This window comes from Perissodus microlepis, chromosome 19 (genome assembly GCF_051167445.1).
Source record: "Perissodus microlepis isolate ML-2025 ecotype Zambia chromosome 19, ASM5116744v1, whole genome shotgun sequence".
NCBI classification, from domain to species: Eukaryota; Metazoa; Chordata; class Actinopteri; order Cichliformes; family Cichlidae; genus Perissodus; species Perissodus microlepis.
The window spans coordinates 15,855,193-15,880,743 of record NC_140479.1 but is presented as its reverse complement, the minus strand read 5'-3'; the positions used below and the strand labels follow the sequence as shown (position 1 = coordinate 15,880,743).

At 36.3% G+C, this 25,551-nt stretch overlaps 1 protein-coding gene across 1 annotated transcript; it reads right to left on the bottom strand.

Annotated features, from left to right (window-relative positions):
* Window positions 1-10,829: 10,829 nt before the first annotated feature.
* On the bottom strand, window positions 10,830-21,797 carry slc2a1c (solute carrier family 2 member 1c). Its single transcript, XM_084915542.1, has 10 exons — window positions 21,783-21,797; window positions 21,205-21,303; window positions 20,354-20,514; window positions 20,024-20,264; window positions 14,627-14,789; window positions 14,201-14,385; window positions 13,563-13,664; window positions 13,211-13,312; window positions 12,695-12,898; window positions 10,830-12,238 (listed from the first exon to the last, which is right to left on the bottom strand). The coding sequence occupies exons 1-10, from the start codon at window positions 21,795-21,797 to the stop codon at window positions 12,059-12,061; spliced, it is 1,452 nt and encodes a 483-aa protein (XP_084771668.1). The 3' UTR covers window positions 10,830-12,058.
* Window positions 21,798-25,551: the final 3,754 nt, after the last annotated feature.

The following is a 25,551-nucleotide window of genomic DNA, read 5'->3' as shown; positions in this document are numbered from 1 at the left end:
GACTGAAATTCTTGACAAGGAAACTGGTCCAGCTTGATTATAGGAATTGCATGTCAGTGTTCTGTCAGTGAACATAATTAATTTGTTGCTGCTTTCACCATTTACAGCAAATCTTAAGGATTTAATTGATCCTGAAATGTGACTTCAAAGGGGATCAAACTTGTTCAATTAGTCAGTCTTTTTTTTCCAAAGTCTAGATTTAGTTGCAGACTGGCAGCAGGTGTTCAGATATGAATCTGTCAGAGACATTAGGAGAGGCTTTTGTATTGACTTCAGTGGAATCTGTATTTCTGTGCTGCTACTCAGCACAGAAATACACAGCACTGTCAGTCACAGAAACATTAGAAATGGCCAGGTTTGAATGTTTTCTGATTTTCCCTTTGACATCATCCTCAATGTTTGGATATTCCAGATTTAGGTATCCCAGAAGTTGTAGGACTCCTTTTTCATCTTGCTTGTACCAAAGAATGACATCATAACTTGGTATGCTGTGTGAGCATTTGATCTCACTTTCAACAGATTCATTTATTCTCTTAATGATGGATGGAAGTGTTTGCTAGACACGTTTTGTGTCAGATGCACCTGTGGAAAAGCAAACAGGAGTTTAAATATAGGAATCATTAACTGCATTATATTGTTATCATTATTGTTCATTTTCCTACCTGTAATTTCTGACAAGAGAAGGAAACAAAGTATAGCGACCACAGCGATCATGATAAACAATTTCAGCCAGCTATCCTTTCAGTATAGTTGGTTCATCACTTGTGGTTAAGAATAGATTGTGGTTACCAGATGATGAACATGGGAGGTGTCAGCAGTTGTCTACGTCATTGCTTTAAGAGCAGAATCTTCATACTGCAGTCTGTGAGAGTGATTATTGTTGAAGTCTGTCTCCATCTGCTGGAATAAGGGTACTGCAAATGGTGTGGAGTTGGGTCTCAGCAGGTATTCTTTCTAAAGGAAATAGCTGTGGCTGTGTAGCTGATTATTAGTCCAACACAACGTGTTCCTCTTATTTTATTTCAGTGTGACTCAATGTAAAACTGTTAACATGACCAGAAAATTTTACTACAGTATAGTAGAACATTTACAGCAATTTGTGACACGTGCCAATTATTTCTTTATTATACACAACTGCTGTACAGAGGAGCACAAATATCTCATGCACCTTTCTTTGTACTATACAGTTAAAATCTCCCAAGGTGGTTTTGGATCATCTCTATAAAGTCAGAATATAAAGATAAAAAGCTGCAGGTGCATGTATTGTGTGGTGGGTACCACAGTAGAGGAGATTAGTAGTCAAAACTTTGCACTGACAGTGTACTGGGGTTTTTGTTCAGCTACTGGGTGCATCTGTATCACTGTGTTTGCTCACAGCACAGAAATACAAGCCTTTGTCTTTAGGCTCCAGATTCTTCACTGTAAACGTCCCAGTATAAGCGTCAGGCTTGGTGGCTGCGAATTTCTCCCTGCTGAAATTTCCAAAATCATGATCAGGTTTTGCTGTAGTTGTGAACACAACGAGTTTCATAGTTTCTCCAGGCAGCTGTCTGTACCAATACATCTGGTTGTGAGAAATATCCTTTGTGTGGTTGCAGTTTATTGTTACATCCTCGCCCTGTTTTTTCCAAATCATGTAGGTCTGGGTGACATCACTCCCATCACCTGTGAGTTTAACAAAAGCAACCTTTTATATGTAGCACAGTTTTACATTCAAACACTCTGAACAAAACAAAACATGAAAATATTGCTAAACCTGTAAGTCACCTGAAGTCCACTTTAAGATGAAGCATAATCCGAGGATGAGCCATTTGATGAAAACAATTTCCATGTTTGACTTGAGAGAAGGTGTCAGCATGTATGTACGTGGGACAGTCACTACAGTGTGTGATGTGATATCGTGAGCTGTTCTATACATATCTGCACTTTCAGTCTAACTGCAGATGGGAACCACGTGGCACTCGGGGTCCCCCTACAGTCCATCAGTGCCATCGGCATTAGCTGTGATTTCAAACTGAAAAACTGTTTGTCATCTTGTGCATTGACATAATAGATGTCTCTCTACTCAGACTGGAAAAAAAGCTTCTGATTTTTATATTTTTCTGTATGTTGTCATTGTAGTTTCATGAAAACAAGGTGAATGAAAGTAATTAGTCTTTTAAAAGAATGAAACATGCTCCTTTTTTGTGCTCTTTAAAGTTAGTTTTCTAACTTGAAATCAAATGGTTACATAAAGTAACACAGCTGCAAATGTTTGTATTTCTTTTCTCAGACTACAGTGTTGATCAAGAGCGTGGTGAAAAATGATGCTTTGTGACAGAAGTTTTAATATACACATTGCTACACAGATGTAGAAGTGCATGAATGTCAATGAGCTGTTTTCCTATACTGTTTTAGTTTTTTACAGAAAAAACAAGTAATGCAAAAGGTCCTGAAATACTGAATACTCTAAATGGGACCTTAGTCAAAGTCACCTCTCATCCATAGCAGAAGCATCAAACAATAGAGGTGAATGTGTTTGATCATGTCTGTGTTGTAGTAGTCTTTGAAACACGAATAAATGACAGCGTGAATTTATATTGCTATGAAGAGTTGCAGGTGGTTGTGTCACTGCTCTGTGTGGAGCTCTGTCATCCTGTTATCTGTGGTGTCACCTTTCACACGATGAATCAACGTTCAGTTGTGAGTATTTGTGGTCCTTGACATCCCCCTACAGTTCATGATCTGAGGTTTTTGTACGGGTGTTGAGTGTGGCTGTATCACTGTGCTCACTGACAGCACAGAAATACAAGCCTTGATCTCCTGGCACCAAATTCTTCACTATCAGTGTCCCACTGTGAGCGTCAGGCTTGGTGGCTGAGAATTTTTCATCCCTGAAGTCTGGCTCAAAGTCAGCTTTGGCGTTTGGAGTAGTAAAAACCATTTGTTTCATTAGTTCTCCAGGCAGCTGTCTGTACCAGTACATTTGGAAATAGCCACTGCCATAGGTATGACTGCATTCTATAGATACATTATCACCCTGGCTTTTCCAGAGCATGGAGGTCTGCTTGACTTCCCCCCCATCAGTTAGACCTGTGTGTAACAATAGAAGCAATCATGATCAGTTGTTCACTTCCACTAAGCATTACATATTTTTTGTTATCCTAAATCACTTAAAACAAAATGACAGGCAATTAAAATAAATTGCTTCAAAACATGAAATGGTTTAAGTTGAATTTGTATTATAAAGTTTATTGGGAATTACCTGATACCCACAGCAATAAGAATAAAAATATGAGGCGACGTCGTTTGCTCATGATGAAGATGTCAACTTTCTGTTTGGCATGACCTGTTTGAGATAGTTGTATGAAGAGTTGGAGGCGGGAGTGTTGCTCAATGAAATTGTCACTCCGGATGTAGATGCAAGTATATGTGATGCTGCTGGTCCGCCTACAGGTCATGATTTCCATTAACAACAACATATGATGACTGAGGAAGCTGGATTTTAGAACATGTTGTATTTTTTTGATTGTTTTTTGAAATTTTCTCTGCCTGACTGAAATTCTTGACAAGGAAACTGGTCCAGCTTGATTATAGGAATTGCATGTCAGTGTTCTGTCAGTGAACATAATTAATTTGTTGCTGCTTTCACCAATTAAAGGAAATCTTAAGGATTTAATTGAGCCTCAAATGTGACTTCATAGGGGATGAAACTCCATCGGTTAGTCAGTCATTTTTTTCAATGTCTGGATTTGGTTGCAGACTGGCAGCAGGTGTTCAGATATGAATCTATCAGAGACATTAGGGTTTATAGGTTTTTGTATTGACTTCAGTGGAATCTGTAGTACTGTGCTGACTAGCAGCACAGAAATACACAGCACTGTCGGTCACTGAAACATTAGAAATGGCCAGGTTTGAATATTTTTGGCCATCTCCATCAAAGCTGATTTTCCCTTTGACATCATCCTCAATGTTTGGATATTTCAGATTTAGGTGTCCCAGAAATTGTAGGACTCCTTTTTCATCTTGTTTGTACCAGAGAATGGCCTGATAACCTGGTATGCTGTGTGAACATTTGATTTCACTTTGAACAGATTCACCAATTCTCTTAATGATGGATGGAGGTGTTTGGTTGGCACGTTTTGTGTCAGATGCCCCTGTGGAAAAGCAAAAAAATGACATTAAATACAGAAATCTTTAACAATACATTATATTTTTTATCATTAATATTGTTGTTTTCCCTACCCGTCATTTCTGGCAAGTGAAGAAAACAAAATATAGAGACCACAGCAATCATGTCAAACAATTTAAGCTAACTGTCCTTTTGCGTATTGTCAGTTCATCAGCTGTGGATGACAATAAATCACTGGTAACAGATAACCTGAGGAGGTGTCTGCAGTTGTTTGTGTCATTGTACGTCAGAGCTGAGCAGCAGAATCTTCATAAGACAGTCTGTGAAAGTGATGGTTTCATTTATTGAACTCTCTCTCCACCTAGTGGAGTAAATGGAGTGAAGGCTATGTGGAGTTGGATGCTGTGGCTCAGACTTTATAGAGGAACAAGCTCACAGTGTGGCTGATTATTAATTTAGCTAAATCGATTCCTTTTATTTAGTTTCAGTTAGCTGGATCTAAAACGGTAAACATGACCAGAAGTGAGCACTTTAATTATTACACGGTAGAACATTCACAGCAATTCTGAGTACTTCTTATTTTCTCTATCATACATTTCAGTCACAAATGTCATGTGCTGCCAAGAATATTTTTGATCATTTCTATAAAGTCAGAATATAACAAATAACTGTCACAGATAAAAAGCTGCAGGTGCATTTATTGTGTGGTGGGTACCACAGTAGAGGAGATTGGTAGTTAAAACTTTGCACTGACAGTGTACTGGGGTTTTTGTTCAGCTACTGAGTGCATCTGTATCACTGTGTTTGCTCACAGCACAGAAATACAAGCCTTTGTCTTTAGCCTTCAGATCCTTCACTGTGAACGTCCCAGTGTAAGCATCAGGCTTGGTGGCTGCGAATTTCTCCCTGCTGAAATTTCCAAAATCATGATCAGGTTTTGCTGTACTTGTGAACACAACGAGTTTCATAGTTTCTCCAGGCAGCTGTCTGTACCAATACATCTGAGAATAAGTATAATCCTTTGTGTGGTTGCAGTTTATTGTTGCATCCTCGTCCTGTTTTTTCCAAATCATGGAGTTTTGGGTGACATCACTCCCATCACCTGCGAGTTTAACAGAAGATATTACCGCACGCAACCTTTTATATGTAGCACAGTTTTACATTGAAACACTCTGAAAACACCTGAATAACTCTCGGTGATGGCTAAAACATGAAAATATTGCTAAACATGTAAATCACCTGAAGTCCACTTTAAAATGAAGCATAATCCGAGGACAAGCTGTTTAATAAAAACAATATCCATGTTCTACTTGAGAGAAGGTGTCAGCATGTGAAGAGCTGCAGGTGAGACTGTCACTACAGTGTGTGATGTGATCCCATGAGCTGCTCTATACATATCATCACTTTCAGTCTAGCTGCAGGTGGGAACCTCGTGGCACTCGGTGTCCCCCTACAGTCCATCAGTGCCATCAGTTTTAGTTGTGATTTCAAACTTTAAGACTGATAAGATGTTTGTCAGCTTGTCGGTGCTGAATACGAGATGATAGCTGTCTCTGTATTCAGATAGGAAAAAAAAATAGTGTTTATTTTTTCTTTAACTTGTTATCAGCGTATCTTCTGAACATACAAATTCTGGTTCCACACCCTGTGTGGTGTCCTCCAACATGTTGGACTTAATGTTCAGAGCTGTGGTTGCTTTTCAGACATCTTTCAAATTTAGAGTTGAGACATGTCTGAGATTTTACCCACTGATTGGAAACTGTAAAGCTTCAGTAGAAGAAACTAAAACTTGAACCTTCTTTGTCAGATGACATAGATCAATTTATACTCACAGGTCTGCTTTATGTAAGGTATGAATGAGTAAATGAAACTATGAATTTATGTTGACATACAGAGTTGCAGGTGGGAGTGTCACTGCTCTGTGTGGAGCTCTGTCATCCTGTTATCTGTGGTGTCACTATTCACATGATGAATCAACGTTCAGTTGTGAGTATTTGTGGTTCTTGACATCCCCCTACAGTTCATGATCTGAGGTTTTTGTACGGGTGTTGAGTGTGGCTGTATCACTGTGAATTCTGACAGCACAGAAATACAAGCCTTGATCTCCTGGCACCAAATTCTTCACTGTCAGTGTCCCACTGTGAGCGTCAGGCTTTGTTACTGAGAATTTTTCATCCCTGAAGTCTGGCTCAAAGTCAGGTTTGGAGTTTGGGATAGTGTAAACCATTTGTTTCATTAGTTCTCCAGGCAGCTGTCTGTACCAGTACATCTGGTAAAACTCTCTATTCTTGGTATGGCTGCAGTTTAGAGTTGCATCTTCACCCTGGTTTTTCCAAAGCATGGAGGCCTGTTTGACATCACTTCCATATGTTCGACCTGTAACGATGCACATTATTATGGGGTTTTTTTCCTTTCTACTATTTTTAGCATTAAAAAAGTGTTTTGTTATCCAAAATTTCTTAGAACAAAATAACTGTCAATTTAAATAAGTTGCTTCAAAATGTGAAATAGTTTGAGTTGAATAGGTATAATAAAAGAGTTTATTGTGAATTACCTGATACCCACAGCAAAAAGTTTAAAATGAGGCAGCCTCGTTTGTTCATCATGTTTTTTTACAAGACCAGTTTGAGATAGACGTGTGACAAGCTTCAGTTGGGAGTGAAGCTGAAGTGTAGAGTGGAGTAGATATACTGATACTGTTGGTCCCCCTACAGGTCATCACTTCCATTAACGATACAAGATAAATGTTGAGGAAGATCTTTTTTAGGATATATTGTGTTTTGATCATTCTTTAAACTTTTATATACCTAACTGTTAAATTTTAACAAGAAAACGGATACTAACTGCATGTTTGTTTTACTATTGTCCGTAATTAATATTCTGTTGGTCCAAATCATTATAACAACTATTAAAATTTGAATTGAGCCAAGAAAATATTTTCATAGAGGTCAACATTTTTGTTTTGTTGCAGCAGGTGTTCGAATATTTATGTCTGCTATTTTCATCAAGCATAGCATAGCAGAACATTATTAGTTGTATTTTGCAGGTGGGAGTGTCACTGTTTGTGTGGTGATCTTGTTATCTGTGGTGTCACCATTCACACAATGAGTCCGCGTTCAGTTGTGAGTATTTGTGATCTTTGACATCCCCCTACAGTTCATGATCTGGAGTTTTTGTGCGGGTGTTGAGTGTGGCTGTATCACTGTGCATACTAACAGCACAGAAATACAAACCTTGATCTCCTGGCACCAAATTCTTCACTGTCAGTGTCCCACTGTGAGCGTCAGGCTTGGTGGTTGAGAATTTTTCATCCCTGAAGTCTGGTTCAAAGTCAGGTTTGGAGTTTGCAATATTTAACACCATTTGTTTCATTAGTTCTCCAGGCAGCTGTCTGTACCAGTACAACTGGAGATAGGCAGCTCCCTTGGTATGGCTGCAGTTTATTGTTGCATTATCATTCTTGTTTTTCCATAGCAAACAAGATCTGGGTGACATCACTCCCATGAGATCAACCTGTGTGTAATAGTAAAAGTTATCATGTGAATGTGTTAATTTTCACAAGCATTCAAGATTATTTGCCATCATAAAGCTCTTGAAAGAATTTAAATTATACATTCAAGTTGAAAACATAAATTATATGGATTTACATTATACATGTTTTTTAATTACCTGATACCCTCAGCAGTCTTGTTTCTTTGTGATCAAGTTCTCAGTGTTCTGTTGGAACAAAACTATTAGAGATGGTTACATGAGGAGTTTCAGGTGGGAGTGTTACTCAATAAAATTCAATCACATGGCAGAAGCTCAGTTGGATTAAGCATGTTGACCTGGTTGTGACAAACTGCTGAGGTTCAAATCAATCAGCATCAGAATGGGGAAGAAAAGTGACTTTGAACAGATGATCTTAAACTGGTTTCTTGAATATCACAAAGAGCTGACTGTACTAAAATGACCTCCACAGTCACCAGATTTCAGTCACATAGAGAACATTTGGGATGGAGTGGAAAAGGAAATTTGCATCTTGAATGTGCAGCTGAATGTTTTTTGCAATTTCCATTAAGCTGATTTTCCCTTTGCACATTGTCCTCAGTGTTTGAATAATCCAGATTGAGGTATCCTAGATACTGTAGATCCTGAAAGAAGTTAGCTGTGAGGTGCTCAGGAGCCTTAAGGCTTTTTTGGTGTGTTGGGCAGATAAGAGAAAGGGTTTTTGTACTGACTTTACAGTGAACTGTCAGCACTGTGCTGACTGGCAGCACAGAAATACACTGCACTGTCATTTAACTTTAGATTATAGATGGCGAGGGCTGACTTTTCACGGCCATCTCCATCAAAGCTGGTATTTCCACTCAGATTGTTTTCTTTTTTTGCCACCTGGATGTTGAGATTTCCCAGAATCTCCAAAGTTTGATGTTGGCCTTGTTTGTACCAGAGAATGACCTGATAATTTGGTATGCTATGTCAACATTTGATTTCCCTTTGAACGATTCTCCTAATGATGGAAGGAGGTGTTTGGTAGACACTTTTTCGCATCACCTGTGTAAAAGCAAACAAGAGTTTAAACACAGAAATCATTAAATTTGAATTGTATTGTTATCATTGTTATTTTCCTACCTGTAATTCCTGGAAAGTGAAGAAAACAAAGTATAGAGACCACAACGATGATCTTAAACAATTCAAGCTAGCGATCCTTTCAATATAGTTGGTTCACCAGCTGTAGATGAGAATAGATCGCTGTTACCAGATGATGACCATAGGAGGTGTGAGGAGTTGTCTACATCATTGCTTTAACTAGAAGAGAAAAGTGCTGTCATCATACAACAGTCTGTGCAAGTGATTATTTCATTTATTGAGGTCTGTCTCCACCTACTGTGGTAAGGGCACTGCAAATGAAGTAGATTCCTCTTTCTCTAGAAACTAACTCGCAGTGTGGCTGATTATTAATTCAGCTCAGTGGATCTCCTTTTATTTCATTTTAGTTTGACTGGATCTGAAAAAAAAAGTTAACATGACCAGAAGTGGACACTTTAACTATCATATATTAAAGCATTTACAATTTTAAACACTTGCTAATTATTTCTCTTTCATAGATTTAAGGCACAAATATCATACATTTGTCTTTTTGTCTTGTACAATTAAAAGCTATAGAGACATGTTTTTGATTTATAAAGTCTGAATATAAAGAATAACTGTCACAGATAAAAAGCTGCAGGTGCATGTATTGTGTGGTGGGTACCACAGTAGAGGAGATTAGTAGGTAAGACTTTGCACTGACAGTGTACTGGGGTTTTTGTTTAGCTACTGGGTGCATCTGTATCACTGTGTTTGCTCACAGCACAGAAATACAAGCCTTTATCTGTAGATCCTTCACTGTGAACGTCCCCGTGTAAGCGTCAGGCTTGGTGGCTGAGAATTTCTCTGTGCTGAAATTTCCAAAATCATGATCAGGTTTTGCTGTAGTTGTGAACACAACTAGTTTCATAGTTTGTCCAGGCAGCTGTCTGTACCAATACATCTGAAAATAGTCTACACTCTTGGTATGTCTGCAGTTTATTGTTCCGTCTTCGCCCTGTTTTTTCCAAATCGTGGCGTTTTGGGTGACATCACTCCCATCACCTACGAGTTTAACAGAAGATGTTACCACACACAATCTTTTATATGTAGCATAGTGTTTCACTAAAACACTGTAAAAAACAAAACAAAAAAACCCCAAAACATTCACAACAACTGCAAAAACATTAAAAATGTTGATCAGACTGCAGATTACCTGAATCCCACTTTAAAATGAAGAATAATCCGAGGATGAATTTGAGAACTGTATTCATGTTCTGTTGGACAAAAGGTGTCAGCATCGTATATACTGTAGGTACAGAGATATGTAAAGCTTCTGGTGAGACTGTCCCTCTAGATTATATTGTCCCAGATTCTGAGGAACTGCTCTATATGTAGCAAGACTTTCAGTCCAACTGCAGATGTAATATAATTGGTACTCTGGTTCCCCCTACAGTCCATCAAAGCCATTTTACTTAGGTTATCATTTGAAATTCATAAAAAATAAACTAATATCTTGTAATTAAAAAAAATAAATAAATAATGTCTGCTGTTACTTTTATGTTGCTATGGGTTTTCTAGCTGTGAAATAAAAGTTTACACAGCAGTCCTTCTGTGTTTTACTCAAATCACAGTGACTAAATAGCATCAGTTGAAAGGGTGGTGAAGGTATTTTTAATAATATCCTCAAGCAAAACAAATGCATGGCTTCATGGATTCAATCTTCTTTTTTTGTTTTTGTCAGGATGGGTTATCAGAGAAAATTACTTGATATTGCAGTTTTTTTTTTAATACACTCATTTATTATAACAATACAGTATTGTTGTTGTTTTTTTATTTACAAAAGCTACACATAGCAGTGTGAAAACTGTTTCCTGTCTCCCTTTCACCGTGCTGTCCACTTGATCAGTTGTCTCCTCTTTGCTGCACCACTAACTAAAGCCACTTAAGTCATTTACCAACATATATCTGCATGTAGTTTATGGATTAATAACCAAAAGAGACGGTTTGGTCCAGTAGATGGCGCTGTTTACATATTTTTACACAAAGTGTTGGAAAATGGAATGAAATCCTGAATGTTGTTTTCTAAACACCCTGCTCAGTCGATCTGCCTTTTTTATGGGAAAAAATCATAGTCTCTGTGGACTTTGCTTGTGTGTCTAAAAAGAAAAAACAAGCTGTCCATAGACAAATGAGAACATATCCTTTACAAGCTGACTGAGTTCTGGCTCTGTTTTTGAGTTATTAGAAACTGACTTTGAATAGACAAGTACAGCATTATTCATTTCCATTTTATTCTGACCCCCTACTGTTTTAAAAGCCAAACTTGTCCTCTAATCTCCTGGTCTCACTCCCTCTGCGGTTCCTGCAAGTCAAAGTGGATCGTGTTGGATCACATATTTATCCTCAGAGCTGTGGTTGGTTTTCAGGCATATTACAAATATACACAATTCAGAGACATGTGAGATTTTGCACACAAATAATGAATTGTAAGGCTGCACCGCTGAGAATCCAACTAAGAAAGGCTCCATAGGAGATCAGGTACAGATGGTGCCTTAAACTAGGCTGAACATTTAAAAGTACAATTTTTAGATAAGCAAAAACATCTAATTGGATCACTACACAACCATTTTTAAGAATTACAATAATCTCATTTGCTACCTGATATTAAGTTACGATATAACTAGCAGATTTATGGAAATAACAAGAGGGAAAGAAGTTACAGGAACTCTGTTAAACATTTTGGACATGCTGGAAGTGTTCTAACTTTCTTATTTGCCAGGCAGTGTGTCACGGTACACTTGTGTGTTAAAATTAAAAAAAGAGGCTTGGTTGATGGTGTGGAAATAAATCCAGCGTTTTTACAAGCTATAAACTATGCAAAGAATGTGTTGCAAACTTTTTCCACTATTCCCACAATCTCCCCCTAGTGCTTTTACAAAATAACAACACAATGGCCACAAAATGCCTGATACATGCAGGATAAATATAAACTATAATCTACTTTTAATATCATCATTTTTTTAGTGTCATTTTTCTGGAGAGCCTAAAGAAGTAAGGTAAAAGTAAGCGTCAGAACCTGTACCTAATGGAATTAAATTTTGGTGCTCTGACTTTTAATAATTATCATTTTTGAGCTCTGAGTATTAAAATGTCTTTGCATAAATAATATCTGTGCGTGCTTTGAGTAACAGCAATTGCATTGATAAGATGGTTTGGCGTTTGTGTTTTTCTTGTTTTGTGTTAAAGATTTGTTATTTAAAAGTAATTTTTCAATGCTGTGAGCACCAGATTTATATTCAAAACAGTTTTGTAGCATATTTTGTGTTGCTTTAAATTGAATTGACTCGTTACACACTGATTATTGACCAGCATCAATCAAAACTGACACGTTGCTCAGGTGAAAGTGTTGAATACAGTCTTATTGTGCAACGGGATGCCCTCTGCTCCTCTGAACTCCTCTGCGATGTCATCAAATGTACGACCCTTTGTTTCCGGGAGGCGAATCCAGGTGAAGGTGAAGGCGAGCAGAGCCACGACCATAAAAAGGAGGTAGACATAAGCACCACAGATTTTCTGTGTGAGAGAGACAGACAAGAATCCTTTTTTAAATGTTTTTATTTGACCTCTGCTGGGAATCTCATACCACAAGAGCCAAAACAATGTTAAAAAGAGAAGGAAAGAAAGAAAATACAATAGGTATTGATTTGGTTCACTGGTCTTAATTTCATGTTGGCTGCCATTTCTGCTGCACTATAGGGAACAGATGCTTCTTTTGTTAACTGTAATTTAATTACTTATTACATTATTTCAAGCTGGATTTAAAGGATTTAGCAATAGATTTATATGTTTTTCTATAGATACATATGTGCAGTATAACAGATGGAGCAGATTTATAGCCTGTATTTAACAGCTATTTCTCTGAGGTGTAAGCAAACTCACAAAAGCAAACAAGAAATCCACCTTTAAAGTTTCCCCTGAAGTCTTGCTTGGTCATACAGCATGCAGGCCAACGGTATAAATGTTACGCACCAGTAATGGAGGAAAGAGAAGTGCCAGAACAAACTTCCCTCCCCAGTTGAGCAGGCTACTGAAGGCCATGGCTATAGGTCTGCCAGACTGGTCGAACAGCTCGGCAGCAATGAACCAGGAGATCGGACCTGGGCCCAGCTCATAGGCTGAAGTCAGGCAGAAAACCAGCAGCACTTGTAGGCTTCTGAGTTCTGGGACCAGATGCTACACAGTAAAATAATAAATTGGAAGGATGGTTGTAGGTTAGTCATGTAGACATGTAGAAAATTCTGTTAGGTTAACATGTAGATGGTGTCTTTCTCTCTAAATTAGACAGTTTTTAGTATAAAATTGTTTAAACTTGAAGCTTCCTTTTCAAACATCCTCCAAGCTATGCCATGGTTTATTTTTCATATTATCCATTTAATCATGTCATAAGATCGGGTTCCACGGTTTGCAGAAGTTGGATATACATTCAAAACCAGCACATAACTTTTTTCTGCACAAATGGAAACAACCACACATAGATGATTTTACCAGGACAGAATCGACTACGGTCATGATTAAGTTGCACACTGCTATGGAGATGAAACCAGTCAGGAGCAACCGCCTCCTCCCTGCCCTCTCCATCAGGAAGAACTGGGGAGGAAAAAACAACACACTGGTATTAAAATGCAACACTATCCCTTTTGTGGTTCATGCTGTTAAACCATTCATGAAGAAATAATGACAAAACTTCATGCTTTCTGTGACAAAATCAACAAAATAGGGCACAGCTGATTTACTGATTATATTGAGCAACCTATTAAATATAATAAATAATATTGTTTGGCATTCAAAAACACACTGAACTGCAATATAAAGGATCAGCAATTTGTTTTGTACTCACTGCTACCAAAGTGAACGTCAGATTGACGGCCCCAACACCCAGTGTGAGATATTTGGCCTGGTCAAACTTGGCCTGAAACATTTTGGTGGAATAGTTGATTATCTGGAAGAAAAGCACAGGAATTTAGTTTAGTTTAGTGAGTAACTGAGAAATATTTCAATGTTTGTTTTTTTTTGTTTGTTTTTTAGGGTTGAGATATTGCCTCAAGCTCTTCTCAGGGTTACAGCAAGTGTGCAAAACTGAAAAAGAAAAGAAGCCAATGTAGAAATGCCAAGTACTCCTTGAGGCAGCCTCCAAAAGTGAGTAAGCCTCCTTTCCATCCAGAGGAAAGAAGCTAAAAATCCCCACAAAAGGGATGGGTGTCTTCATGTAAGATGGAACTGGCCAGTCTCTGCAGCTGTCAGGTACAGAGAGACTGGTAAATAGCAGCTTAACCTGATCAGTTTGCCTGATCAGTTCATATTTTGCATCAGTTAGTTTGTGTCTTTCAGAGTTAGGTTACCATAGTGTGACACCAAGGAAAAAGGTAAAGCTAAAGTTGAGGCTAGGAGCTTTTACTTCATCTATTTCAACACATAGAAAAAGAGAAATATATGTCAGAGAAATATTTTTCAGATTAAGAGGATTTTATCACTGACCGCATTGAATCCAGAGAGCTGGCTTCCCAGGCTAACAATCAGGACAATAATGATCGGCTGCCTGTAGCTGCGTTTCTTGAAGAAATCCTGGATGGTGACACGACTCTGTGTGTGAGCAGCTTCCTCTTTCATTTCTTCCAGCTCAGTAAATACATTTTCTGCTCTGCCTCTCAGCCTCAGCAGGGCTGCAGGATTAAAGAAACAACTTTCAACATATTCTAAGGGGATGTTTAGGTGAAATCCACAAAGCTGGGATAGCAAACCGTAGTAAACCATTTCTGCATTTTAACTTCTGGAACCAACTTGAGAATGTCATACAAATGAATTCATCTCTTTTAATATATCATAATACAAAAGAGTAATCTCTTTAGAGAGAGGATGATTTATTAAATGATATGAACAGTAAGTCCAGTGAGTGGAACCTACCACTTTTGGCCTTGATTTCTTCTTGCCGGTTGATGAGCAGATAGCGGGGACTCTCAGGACAGAAGGGTAGGATCACATACTGTGTGAGGGCCGGGATGAGAGACAGGGACAGCATCATGGCCCAGTCATGCTCTGTGCCCAACACTATCTCGAGACCAGCCACCTGCAGCACACGAGCAGCTAGTTTCATGTCATATCCATGTATCGTATAAATCCTAATTAGTGTATTATGGGATTTTGATGAACTTAAATAAAAACAACAGATTTTGAAAGTAAACAAAAGATTTTGAATGAAAACAATGGAATTTGAATGAAATGAACAGAATTTGAATAAAAGCAACAGGATTTGAATGAAAACAACAGAATTTGAATGAAAACAACGGATTTAGAATGAAAACAAAAAAAATAGAATGAAAGCACCGGAATTTGAATGAAAACAACGGACTTAAAATGAAAAGAACAGAATTAGAATGAGAAGAATCGAATTTGAATGAAAACAACAGAATGTGAATGAAAAGGACAGTATTTGAATGAAAGCAACGGAATTTGAATGAAAACAAAAGCATTAGAATGAAAGCACGGGAATTTGAATGAAAACAACGGAATTAAAATGAAAAGAAAAGAATTAGAATGAGAAGAACAGAATTTGGATGAAAACAACAGAATTTGAATAAAAAGAGTAGAATTAGAATGAGAAGAACAGTATTTGAATGAAAAAAAACAGAATTTGAATGAAAACAACGGAATTAGAATGAAAAGAAGAGAATTTGAATGAAAACCACGGAATTAGAATAAAAACAACGTAATTTGAATGAAAAGAACGTAATTTGAATGAAAACAAAAAAAAAATAGAATGACAGCACCGGAATTTGAATGAAAACAATGGAATTAAAATGAAAAGAACAGAATTAGAATGAGAAGAATCGAATTTGAATGAAAACAACGGAATGTGAATGAAAAGAACAGATTTTGAATGAAAACAAAAGAATTAGAATGAAAAGAATGCAATTTGAATGAAAATAAAAGCATTAGAATGAAAGCACGGGAATTTGAATGAAAACAATGGAATTAAAATGAAAAGAACAGAATTAGAATGAGAAGAATCGAATTTGAATGAAAACAACGGAATGTGAATGAAAAGAACAGATTTTGAATGAAAACAAAAGAATTAGAATGAAAAGAATGCAATTTGAATGAAAATAAAAGCATTAGAATGAAAGCACGGGAATTTGAATGAAAACAACAGAATTAAAATGAAAAGAAAAGAATTAGAATGAGAAGAACAGAATTTGAATAAAAACAACAGAATTTGGATGAAAACAACGGAATTAGAATGAAAACAAAAAAATAGAATGAAAGCACCGGAATTTGAATGAAAAGAACAGATTTTGAATGAAAGCACGGGAATTTGAATGAAAACAACAGAATTTAAATGAAAACAACGGAATTAGAATGAAAACAACGGAATTTGAATGAAAAGAACAGCATTTGAATGAAAACAACAGAATTTGAATAAAAAGAGTAGAATTAGAATGAGAAGAACAGCATTTGAATAAAAACAACAGAATTTGAATGAAAACAACGGAATTAGAATGAAAAGAACAGAATTAGAATGAGAAGAATCAAATTTGAATGAAAAGAACAGTATTTGAATGAAAGCACGGGAATTTGAATGAAAAGAACAGAATTTGAATGAAAACAACGGAATTAGAATGAAAACAACGGAATTTGAATGAAAAGAATGTAATTTGAATGAAAACAAAAAAAAATAGAATGACAGCACCGGAATTTGAATGAAAACAATGGAATTAAAATGAAAAGAACAGAATTAGAATGAGAAGAATCGAATTTGAATGAAAACAACGGAATGTGAATGAAAAGAACAGATTTTGAATGAAAACAACAGAATTAGAATGAAAAGAACAGAATTAGAATGAGAAGAACAGAATTTGAATGAAAACAACGGAATTAGAATGAAAACAACGGAATTTGAATGAAAAGAACAGCATTTGAATGAAAACAACGGAATTAGAATGAAAAGAACGGAATTAGAATGAGAAGAACAGAATTAGAATGAGACGAACAGAATTTGAATGAAAACAACGGAATTAGAATGAAAACAACGGAATTTGAATGAAAAGAACAGCATTTGAATGAAAACAACAGAATTTGAATAAAAAGAGTAGAATTAGAATGAGAAGAACAGCATTTGAATAAAAACAACAGAATTTGAATGAAAAGAACGGAATTAGAATGAGAAGAATCGAATTTGAATGAAAACAACGGAATGTGAATGAAAAGAACAGATTTTGAATGAAAACAAAAGAATTAGAATGAAAAGAACAGAATTAGAATGAAAAGAACAGAATTAGAATGAAAAGAACAGAATTTGAATGAAAAGAACAGTATTTGAATGAAAGCAACGGAATTAGAATGAAAAGAACAGAATTAGAATGAGAAGAATCGAATTTGAATGAAAACAACGGAATGTGAATGAAAAGAACAGATTTTGAATGAAAACAAAAGAATTGGAATGAAAAGAACAGAATTAGAATGAAAAGAACAAAATTTGAATGAAAAGAACAGTATTTGAATGAAAGCAACGGAATTTAAAGGAAAAGAATGGAATTTGAATGAAAAGAACAGAATTTGAATGAAAACAACGGAATTAGAATGAAAACAACGGAATTTGAATGAAAAGAATGTAATTTGAATGAAAACAAAAAAAATAGAATGAAAGCACCAGAATTTGAATGAAAACAACGGAATGTGAATGAAAAGAACAGAATTAGAATGAAAAGAACAGAATTAGAATGAAAAGAACAGAATTAGAATGAAAAGAACAGAATTAGAATGAGAAGAACAGAATTTGAATGAAAACAACGGAATTAGAATGAAAACAACGGAATTTGAATGAAAAGAACAGCATTTGAATGAAAACAACGGAATTAGAATGAGACGAACAGAATTAGAATGAGACGAACAGAATTTGAATGAGACGAACAGAATTTGAATGAAAACAACAGAATTTGAATGAAAACAACAGAATTTGAATGAAAACAACGGAATTAGAATGAAAACAACGGAATTTGAATGAAAAGAACAGCATTTGAATGAAAACAACAGAATTTGAATAAAAAGAGTAGAATTAGAATGAGAAGAACAGCATTTGAATAAAAACAACAGAATTTGAATGAAAACAACGGAATTAGAATGAGAAGAATCGAATTTGAATGAAAACAACGGAATGTGAATGAAAAGAACAGATTTTGAATGAAAAGAACAGAATTAGAATGAAAAGAACAGAATTAGAATGAAAAGAACAGAATTTGAATGAAAAGAACAGTATTTGAATGAAAGCAACGGAATTAGAATGAAAAGAACAGAATTAGAATGAAAAGAACAGAATTAGAATGAAAAGAACAAAATTTGAATGAAAAGAACAGTATTTGAATGAAAGCAACGGAATTTAAAGGAAAAGAATGGAATTTGAATGAAAAGAACAGAATTTGAATGAAAACAAAAGCATTAGAATGAAAGCACGGGAATTTGAATGAAAACAACAGAATTTGAATGAAAACAACGGAATTAGAATGAAAACAACGGAATTTGAATGAAAAGAATGTAATTTGAATGAAAACAAAAAAAATAGAATGAAAGCACCAGAATTTGAATGAAAACAACGGAATTAAAATGAAAGGAACAGAATTAGAATGAGAAGAATCGAATTTGAATGAAAACAACGGAATGTGAATGAAAAGAACAGATTTTGAATGAAAACAACAGAATTAGAATGAAAAGAACAGAATTAGAATGAAAAGAACAGAATTAGAATGAGAAGAACAGAATTTGAATGAAAACAATGGAATTAGAATGAAAACAACGGAATTTGAATGAAAAGAACAGCATTTGAATGAAAAGAACAGAATTTGAATGAAAACAACAGAATTTGAATGAAAACAACGGAATTAGAATGAAAACAACGGAATTTGAATGAAAAGAACAGCAATTGAATGAAAACAACAGAATTTGAATAAAAAGAGTAGAATTAGAATGAGAAGAACAGCATTTGAATAAAAACAACAGAATTTGAATGAAAACAACGGAATTAGAATGAGAAGAATCGAATTTGAATGAAAACAACGGAATGTGAATGAAAAGAACAGATTTTGAATGAAAAGAACAGAATTAGAATGAAAAGAACAGAATTAGAATGAAAAGAACAGAATTTGAATGAAAAGAACAGTATTTGAATGAAAGCAACGGAATTAGAATGAAAAGAACAGAATTAGAATGAGAAGAATCGAATTTGAATGAAAACAACGGAATGTGAATGAAAAGAACAGATTTTGAATGAAAACAAAAGAATTAGAATGAAAAGAACAGAATTAGAATGAAAAGAACAAAATTTGAATGAAAAGAACAGTATTTGAATGAAAGCAACGGAATTTAAAGGAAAAGAATGGAATTTGAATGAAAAGAACAGAATTTGAATGAAAACAAAAGCATTAGAATGAAAGCACGGGAATTTGAATGAAAACAACAGAATTTGAATGAAAACAACGGAATTAGAATGAAAACAACGGAATTTGAATGAAAAGAATGTAATTTGAATGAAAACAAAAAAAATAGAATGAAAGCACCAGAATTTGAATGAAAACAACGGAATTAAAATGAAAAGAACAGAATTAGAATGAGAAGAATCGAATTTGAATGAAAACAACGGAATTAGAATGAAAAGAACAGATTTTGAATGAAAGCAACAGAATTAGAATGAAAAGAACAGAATTTGAATGAAAAGAACAGAATTTGAATGAAAACAAAAGAATTAGAATCAAAAGAATGGAATTTGAATGAAAACAAAAGAATTAGAATCAAAAGAATGGAATTTAAATAAAACAAAAGAATTAGAATGAGAAGAACAGAATTTGAATGAAAACAACAGAATTTGAATAAAAAGAGTAGAATTAGAATGAAAAGAACAGCATTTGAATGAAAACAACAGAATTTGAATAAAAAGAGTAGAATTAGAATGAGAAGAACAGCATTTGAATAAAAACAACAGAATTTGAATGAAAACAACGGAATTAGAATGAAAATAAGAGAATTTGAATGAAAACAACGTAATTTGAATGAAAACAAAAAAAATAGAACGAAAGCACCGGAATTTGAATGAAAAGAACAGATTTTGAATGAAAAGAACAGAATTTGAATGAAAAGAACAGAATTTGAGAACAAACAATAGAATTTGAATGAAAAGAACAGAATTTGAATGAAAAGAACAGAACAGAATTTGAGAACAAACTATAGAATTTGAATGAAAAGAACAGAATTTAATGTGTCTCCTTACCAAGAGCAGTAAGAAGGAAGTTAAATGTAAATTAAAGCTCAACTCACCACACCCACCAGGATGCCTGCAGCGAAAGACACCTGGTTCAGTGTAGCAAATGCTCCTCTGAGGTTGGTGGGGGAAACTTCCTGGATATAGAGGGGGTTAAGGCTCATCACCAGGCCACAGAACAGACCAAAAACCAGTCGCCCTAGGATGAGGACCTCAAATGACTCGCTGGCTTTGGAGGCAAACATCAAACATGCTCCGACCACAGACAAACCGTTAACTATCAGGATGGAGTTACGCCTGGAGGGGAACAAGCAAATTTATAAGGAGGGGTGGGGGGGAAGCAAGCACTGTTGGAAACTTTACAAAAGTTAGCTTGGTTTTCTTACCTGCCGTAAGAATCTGCCAAATATTTGACTCCCAGCGAGCCCAGTAAGGCTCCAAAATCTTTAATGCTGACAGAGAGTGACCACAAGAAAGTAAGACTGTGATCTGAGATTGATTGGTTGTGTCTGGCTCTCCAGGTATTGTTGAAAAACTCTTCGATAATCTAAACAACAATGCCAAAGTGAATCAGTTTGCACTGGTAACTCAATTAGATGCAATGACATGTTTTTTTTCACACACACACACACACACACACACACACACACACACACACACACACATACACACACACACAAAAAGGGTTTACAAAGATGTGTTTTTATTCCTCTTTTTCCATAGATGACTAATGCAGTGTTCAAAATCATTCATGTGTTGCTTCTTTTGTAACAGAAACACTTCCTCCACAAGAACTATTTCATGAATTATTGTTTTGGGATTTTTGAGTGGGTAGAACAACTGCTTAATTTTGTAAAGTTAGAACAGTATACCTGTGAAAATGGAAAACCATTCCAAAAAAGGGAGCCAAATCCAAAGCTGAGACGGAGAGTTACCTTATTTAGTGCTTTATTGAGGCTCTGTAATATGTTTGACAGGCAGCATGCTTTCCAGCATTCCCCTCTGCATAACTGTTATATCTGGACAATGTAGGCCTTTTAAGGAATATCAGCCAGACGAGAATGTCTACTTTTTGATGTCTGGAGTTATGTTTTGTTGCAGTTTTATACTTCCAAAAATAATTCTATTGATCAATGCAGATTGTTTTGTATAGATTTTAATTTACACGTCACACTTATAATACAATTTGAAACATAAATGTGTGTGCTGTCCCTCAGATGCTGCTAGCTCTATTCACCTTGGCTGGAGCATTGATGTTGCCAGTGTGGTAACCAATCTGCAGGGAGCCGATCACCGCTCCCAGGATGGACGTCACAAGCGTGGCTGTCAGATGGCTCTGCCGCAGAAACAGAATTGAGGTTAGCACCATTTCTTGTTTTATATCTTATAATTCATAACTAATAAGAGAACGCTACCTCTTAAAGCAACATTAAAAAGCTTTATATGATTCTTAATTAGGTCATTTTAACCCTTTACATTCTTGTTTTTTCTTTCTTATTTTGGATTGACTACAATCATCATAAAAATCCATAGTAGTTATGGTTATGATTAAGCAGATAGAAGACAAATACTCAATCCATTACTGATTTCTAACCTTATGACCTCAGTTCATTGATTAACATTCCCGATCCCTCCCATGATTCCAGCAACCAGGCCAATCATATGACTACTTGTAAAAGTCCAGCTTGGCAAGAACAACAAGGGTTTGGCGCACTGGCAACATGTCCAGAGTTTTAGTCGAGTAAGTGATACTGCCTCGCTATGTTCATTCTGCCTCATTCACTCATTCATAGAAAAGCATTGATTCAAACAAACCTCCTGAGATGCCATTTGATTGTCTGAGATGGTGTATCACTCCCTCGGGATGTATGTGCATTTATTTTTCTCCTGGTTTTGTTATCTGTAAAAACCAGATAGTGGGGAAAAAAAGTCTAGCAGTTGTAGTTTAGGAAGCATTAGTGATAGTATAGGAGTTGTAGTAGTGGTAGTATAGGAGCAAAATGATAAGAAAAAGACTCAGCTAACAACCAGAGACACTGATATTTTTTTCTGCAGTGCAGATTTCATATACATATATATATCAAATACAGTGTACATGACTAAATGTTTTTGAACCACAGTGCGGTTCCCCTACAGCATCACAAAACATGTTTCATCAAATAAAAATCAAGCAAGTATATGAAACTATATACTTACTGCATGCAAATATTTTTGCTCGTCTTTTTTGCATACTTACCTGTGTTACTGCATCATCCGGACTGCTTGATTTGTCCCGAAACAAAGTTGGAAGACCATATCATCTATATAAGATTGTCCTCACCACTGTTCCTGAGTGTCCTATGTTGATCGCTTCTTCATCCCTGAGTTTTAGATATGACTGTGTATCTAAACCAACTACCAGCTGAAACTTCACACACACACACACACACACACACACGCACCCGCACACACACACACACACACACACACACACACACACACACACACACACATTGTACCAGTGACCACAGTGACGAAGTCACACCTAGCTGGTGAATTTGAGGTATATCTGATAAAATGGCAGCAGTGGGCCTCCTCTGGTTCTCATGAATCAGCTGATCAACATCCTGAGTTCCCACTGACTCTGGGTCTGCAGCACTCAAACCTCAAATTGCTTTGAAAATTGCAAAACTGCTCCCAGTTAAGGTTTTAAGAGGAACGGTTTGGTGCTTTGAGTAGGCCACGGTTTATAATCGCATTTATCAAAGATGGAAAAAGTCAGGTACTTTTGTTATAGTGTGGCATGCTAAAGTTTATCAAAGCCTAAATGTCTGTGTTATCACGAGGTCGTACTGCATTCTTTGCAGGGTTTCCCATGCTTTGGCTGATATGTTCTTCGGGCACCTGGTAGCATTTTCTGTCTTGGAATCCCTCAAGTGACACACATCTGTGCATGGTAGATTGTTTGTTTTTTCAGGCTGGAGTCTTTTGGAAGTATAAATCTGTATTCTTGTATGGTTTGCCCTTTTAAAACAAATTGTTTGAGAGAATTTAATTGAAACAACAAAGATTAACTACAATGGGAGGTTAACTAATTGGAAATTTAGGGTAAAGAACTGCTGCTGCAGAGGTGGCATGTGGATGGAAACGACAACACCCATCACACAATGCTGTCACAATTTAGGGCCTCAGGGCTTTTATTGATAATACTGTGATGAAGTATAAGCATGTATGTGTACTTTCACTCCTCTTCCTCCTGCTTCCATCAGAAGAATACTAGCACGGAAATGCAAGTTTAGTCTCAAAATGTCAGTATGTTTGCTGATGTGATAAACTGTTCCTGCGTTTTTTGTGTGTATTTACAAAGGAACTGCTCTAAAATGGTCCCTATTCATCTACTGCGCACATTACAGCGTTACCCAAAACTTTAATGATGGCAGTCAAATACAGAAACTATGTAAAGGGGGAACACGTAAAACAATAATAAGTTTCTATCTGATTTTGGCATAATTGGGTCTCTCTGATTTCTAATAGTCATCCAAATAAACCTTATGATTGAGTGATTGTTATAGGTGATATGAACTCATCTCCAGTGTTCACCTTTGAAGATAAACTATTCCGGAAAGCTTAATTTCATTATTCCATTGCTTTATTTTCAGTCAGTGAATTGCTCAATTCTTTTTGCTACATCCTGTTTCTTTACATGGCTTGTTAATGTTTAATCCAATCCAGTTTTATTGAATAACTATTGCACAATCGAGTATGTGCTTATATCTGTGCTCTGCGCTAGAATTCACTAAAGACAGATGTTTGAATATGCTATATGTTTTCTCAAAATGTGGGTTAAGTGTGTCTTTATGATGAAATCATGTAAGCTAAGCACACACCTGTCTCGTAAGAAAATCCACAAGCCCCCTAACTGTATTTCATTGCCGAGACTCATAAGCCAAATGAATATAAATGCTGTAAACATTTCACATTGCAAACCACATCATTTGAAAACAATTTTTATCATTAATTTTAAGTTGAATACATTCGCATAAATATTAAATGGCCCCTGGAGCGTGGAGGTGATTAAAAGCAGATCACCTCAGCTACACTGAGTCATATGTGAAATGCTTTATATTACAGACGGAGCACAATTAAACGTTATACACAAGAACAGATCTAGCTTCATATTTAAAAACTAGTTCTTGTAAGCCCTAAACTGCTGACTGACATCATAGCTTTGATGTTAACGTTTTTGATGTTAAATAGCATGAGATTGCTCATTTCATACAACAAAATGACATATGTGCTTTCTTCAGCGTGAATAAGAAATATAATCCTTCCAAACTGAAACTTACAATAATTGGAACAGTTCCTTAAGGGTGCTCTATTTTTAAAGAAAGCCAGTCACAATATCACAAGACTATATTTATCAGTGATACTTATATTTAGAAGTTTCTGAGCACAAACAAGAAAGAGAAGTGTTTTGGGGCATTTTGGAGAGGGGTCAAATGCATCATCCACCTGCAAGCTCTGTTCTGTTCTGTGCAGCTGAGTTCTTAATCAGCGTGTGGATACGCCCGTCTGGAATATGACCTTTGACCCCTGAGCCCTGGCCTCCTGACAGGCAACCCCTTGACCTTGCAGTCAAGCAGCTGGGCAGGTTCTGCACAGGCACACAAGGGCACAAATGGTGAGCGGTGTGCGCCGTCATCCCCCCACCGTTAATGTTTTGCTATCACCGAAGCTAATGGCTCGCTCTCTAAATTACCTGTGATGGTGGTTTTGGTCTGTTTCTAAGCGTTTCAGTGCGCACAAAGGAGGATAAAAATGCGCAAATTTACTCATCACTACTAAAACATGTGGGAAATATTAGATGGTGGCTAATTGTATTGGACAACTACTTCTTGGACTGATTTCTTCCACACATGATGCTTGTAAATAGACAGCGAGGAAAAAGGTTGAGTCATTAGATGATTACTGAAATTGTTTTAGAATGCATTCCTATCAACTGAATTATCAGCTTTGCTGTAAAACCATCACTTGAAAAATGTCGGTAATTCAAGTTGATGTCTTTAACTCCAAGTCCAGAATCAAAAGATTCTATCTATGCACTTTCTGAACTGCTTATCCTGAATTAGATAAGTGATTTTAAAAAAAAAAAAAGATTGTCACTCAATTAGTGTTTAAAGAATTTAAAAAAATACTCACTCCTAAACATTATTCCGCTCCTATTCTGCCCACGTCACTTTCAAAAATCCAAATTCCAGCTTTCACCTATGAAACCCCTCCGGCAACCTGCCTACCCTTCACCCCACTTTCAACAAAGGAGAAAGAACACACACACTAACACGCACATACATCCCTAAGCAGCTGCGTCATTATAAAACTCTTTTGAACTTCACACTGGAAGTCAAATGCCACATGTGTCAGTACAAGACAGATGTACTGCAGCTGCCTCTTGGCTCCAATTTCATCTGTGATACCAGCCCTCTCCACCGCCTGTCTCCCCCTTACCCATTTCCAAACCACGACCACCCCTTCCTTCACCAGCAACCGCACCACAAGCCCTCTTCCTCCCATCATGCACTGATAAAATCACCAGCACCTTTGAAGT

Excerpts from the sequence above, each read along its gene's own strand:
- slc2a1c (XM_084915542.1), bottom strand. Across the intron at positions 14,386-14,626 it reads AGAAATCAAGGCCAAAAGTG|CCCTGCTGAGGCTGAGAGGC; the intron begins GTAGGTTCCACT and ends TTAATCCTGCAG. Across the intron at positions 12,899-13,210 it reads CCGTAGTCGATTCTGTCCTG|CATCTGGTCCCAGAACTCAG; the intron begins GTAAAATCATCT and ends TTTACTGTGTAG.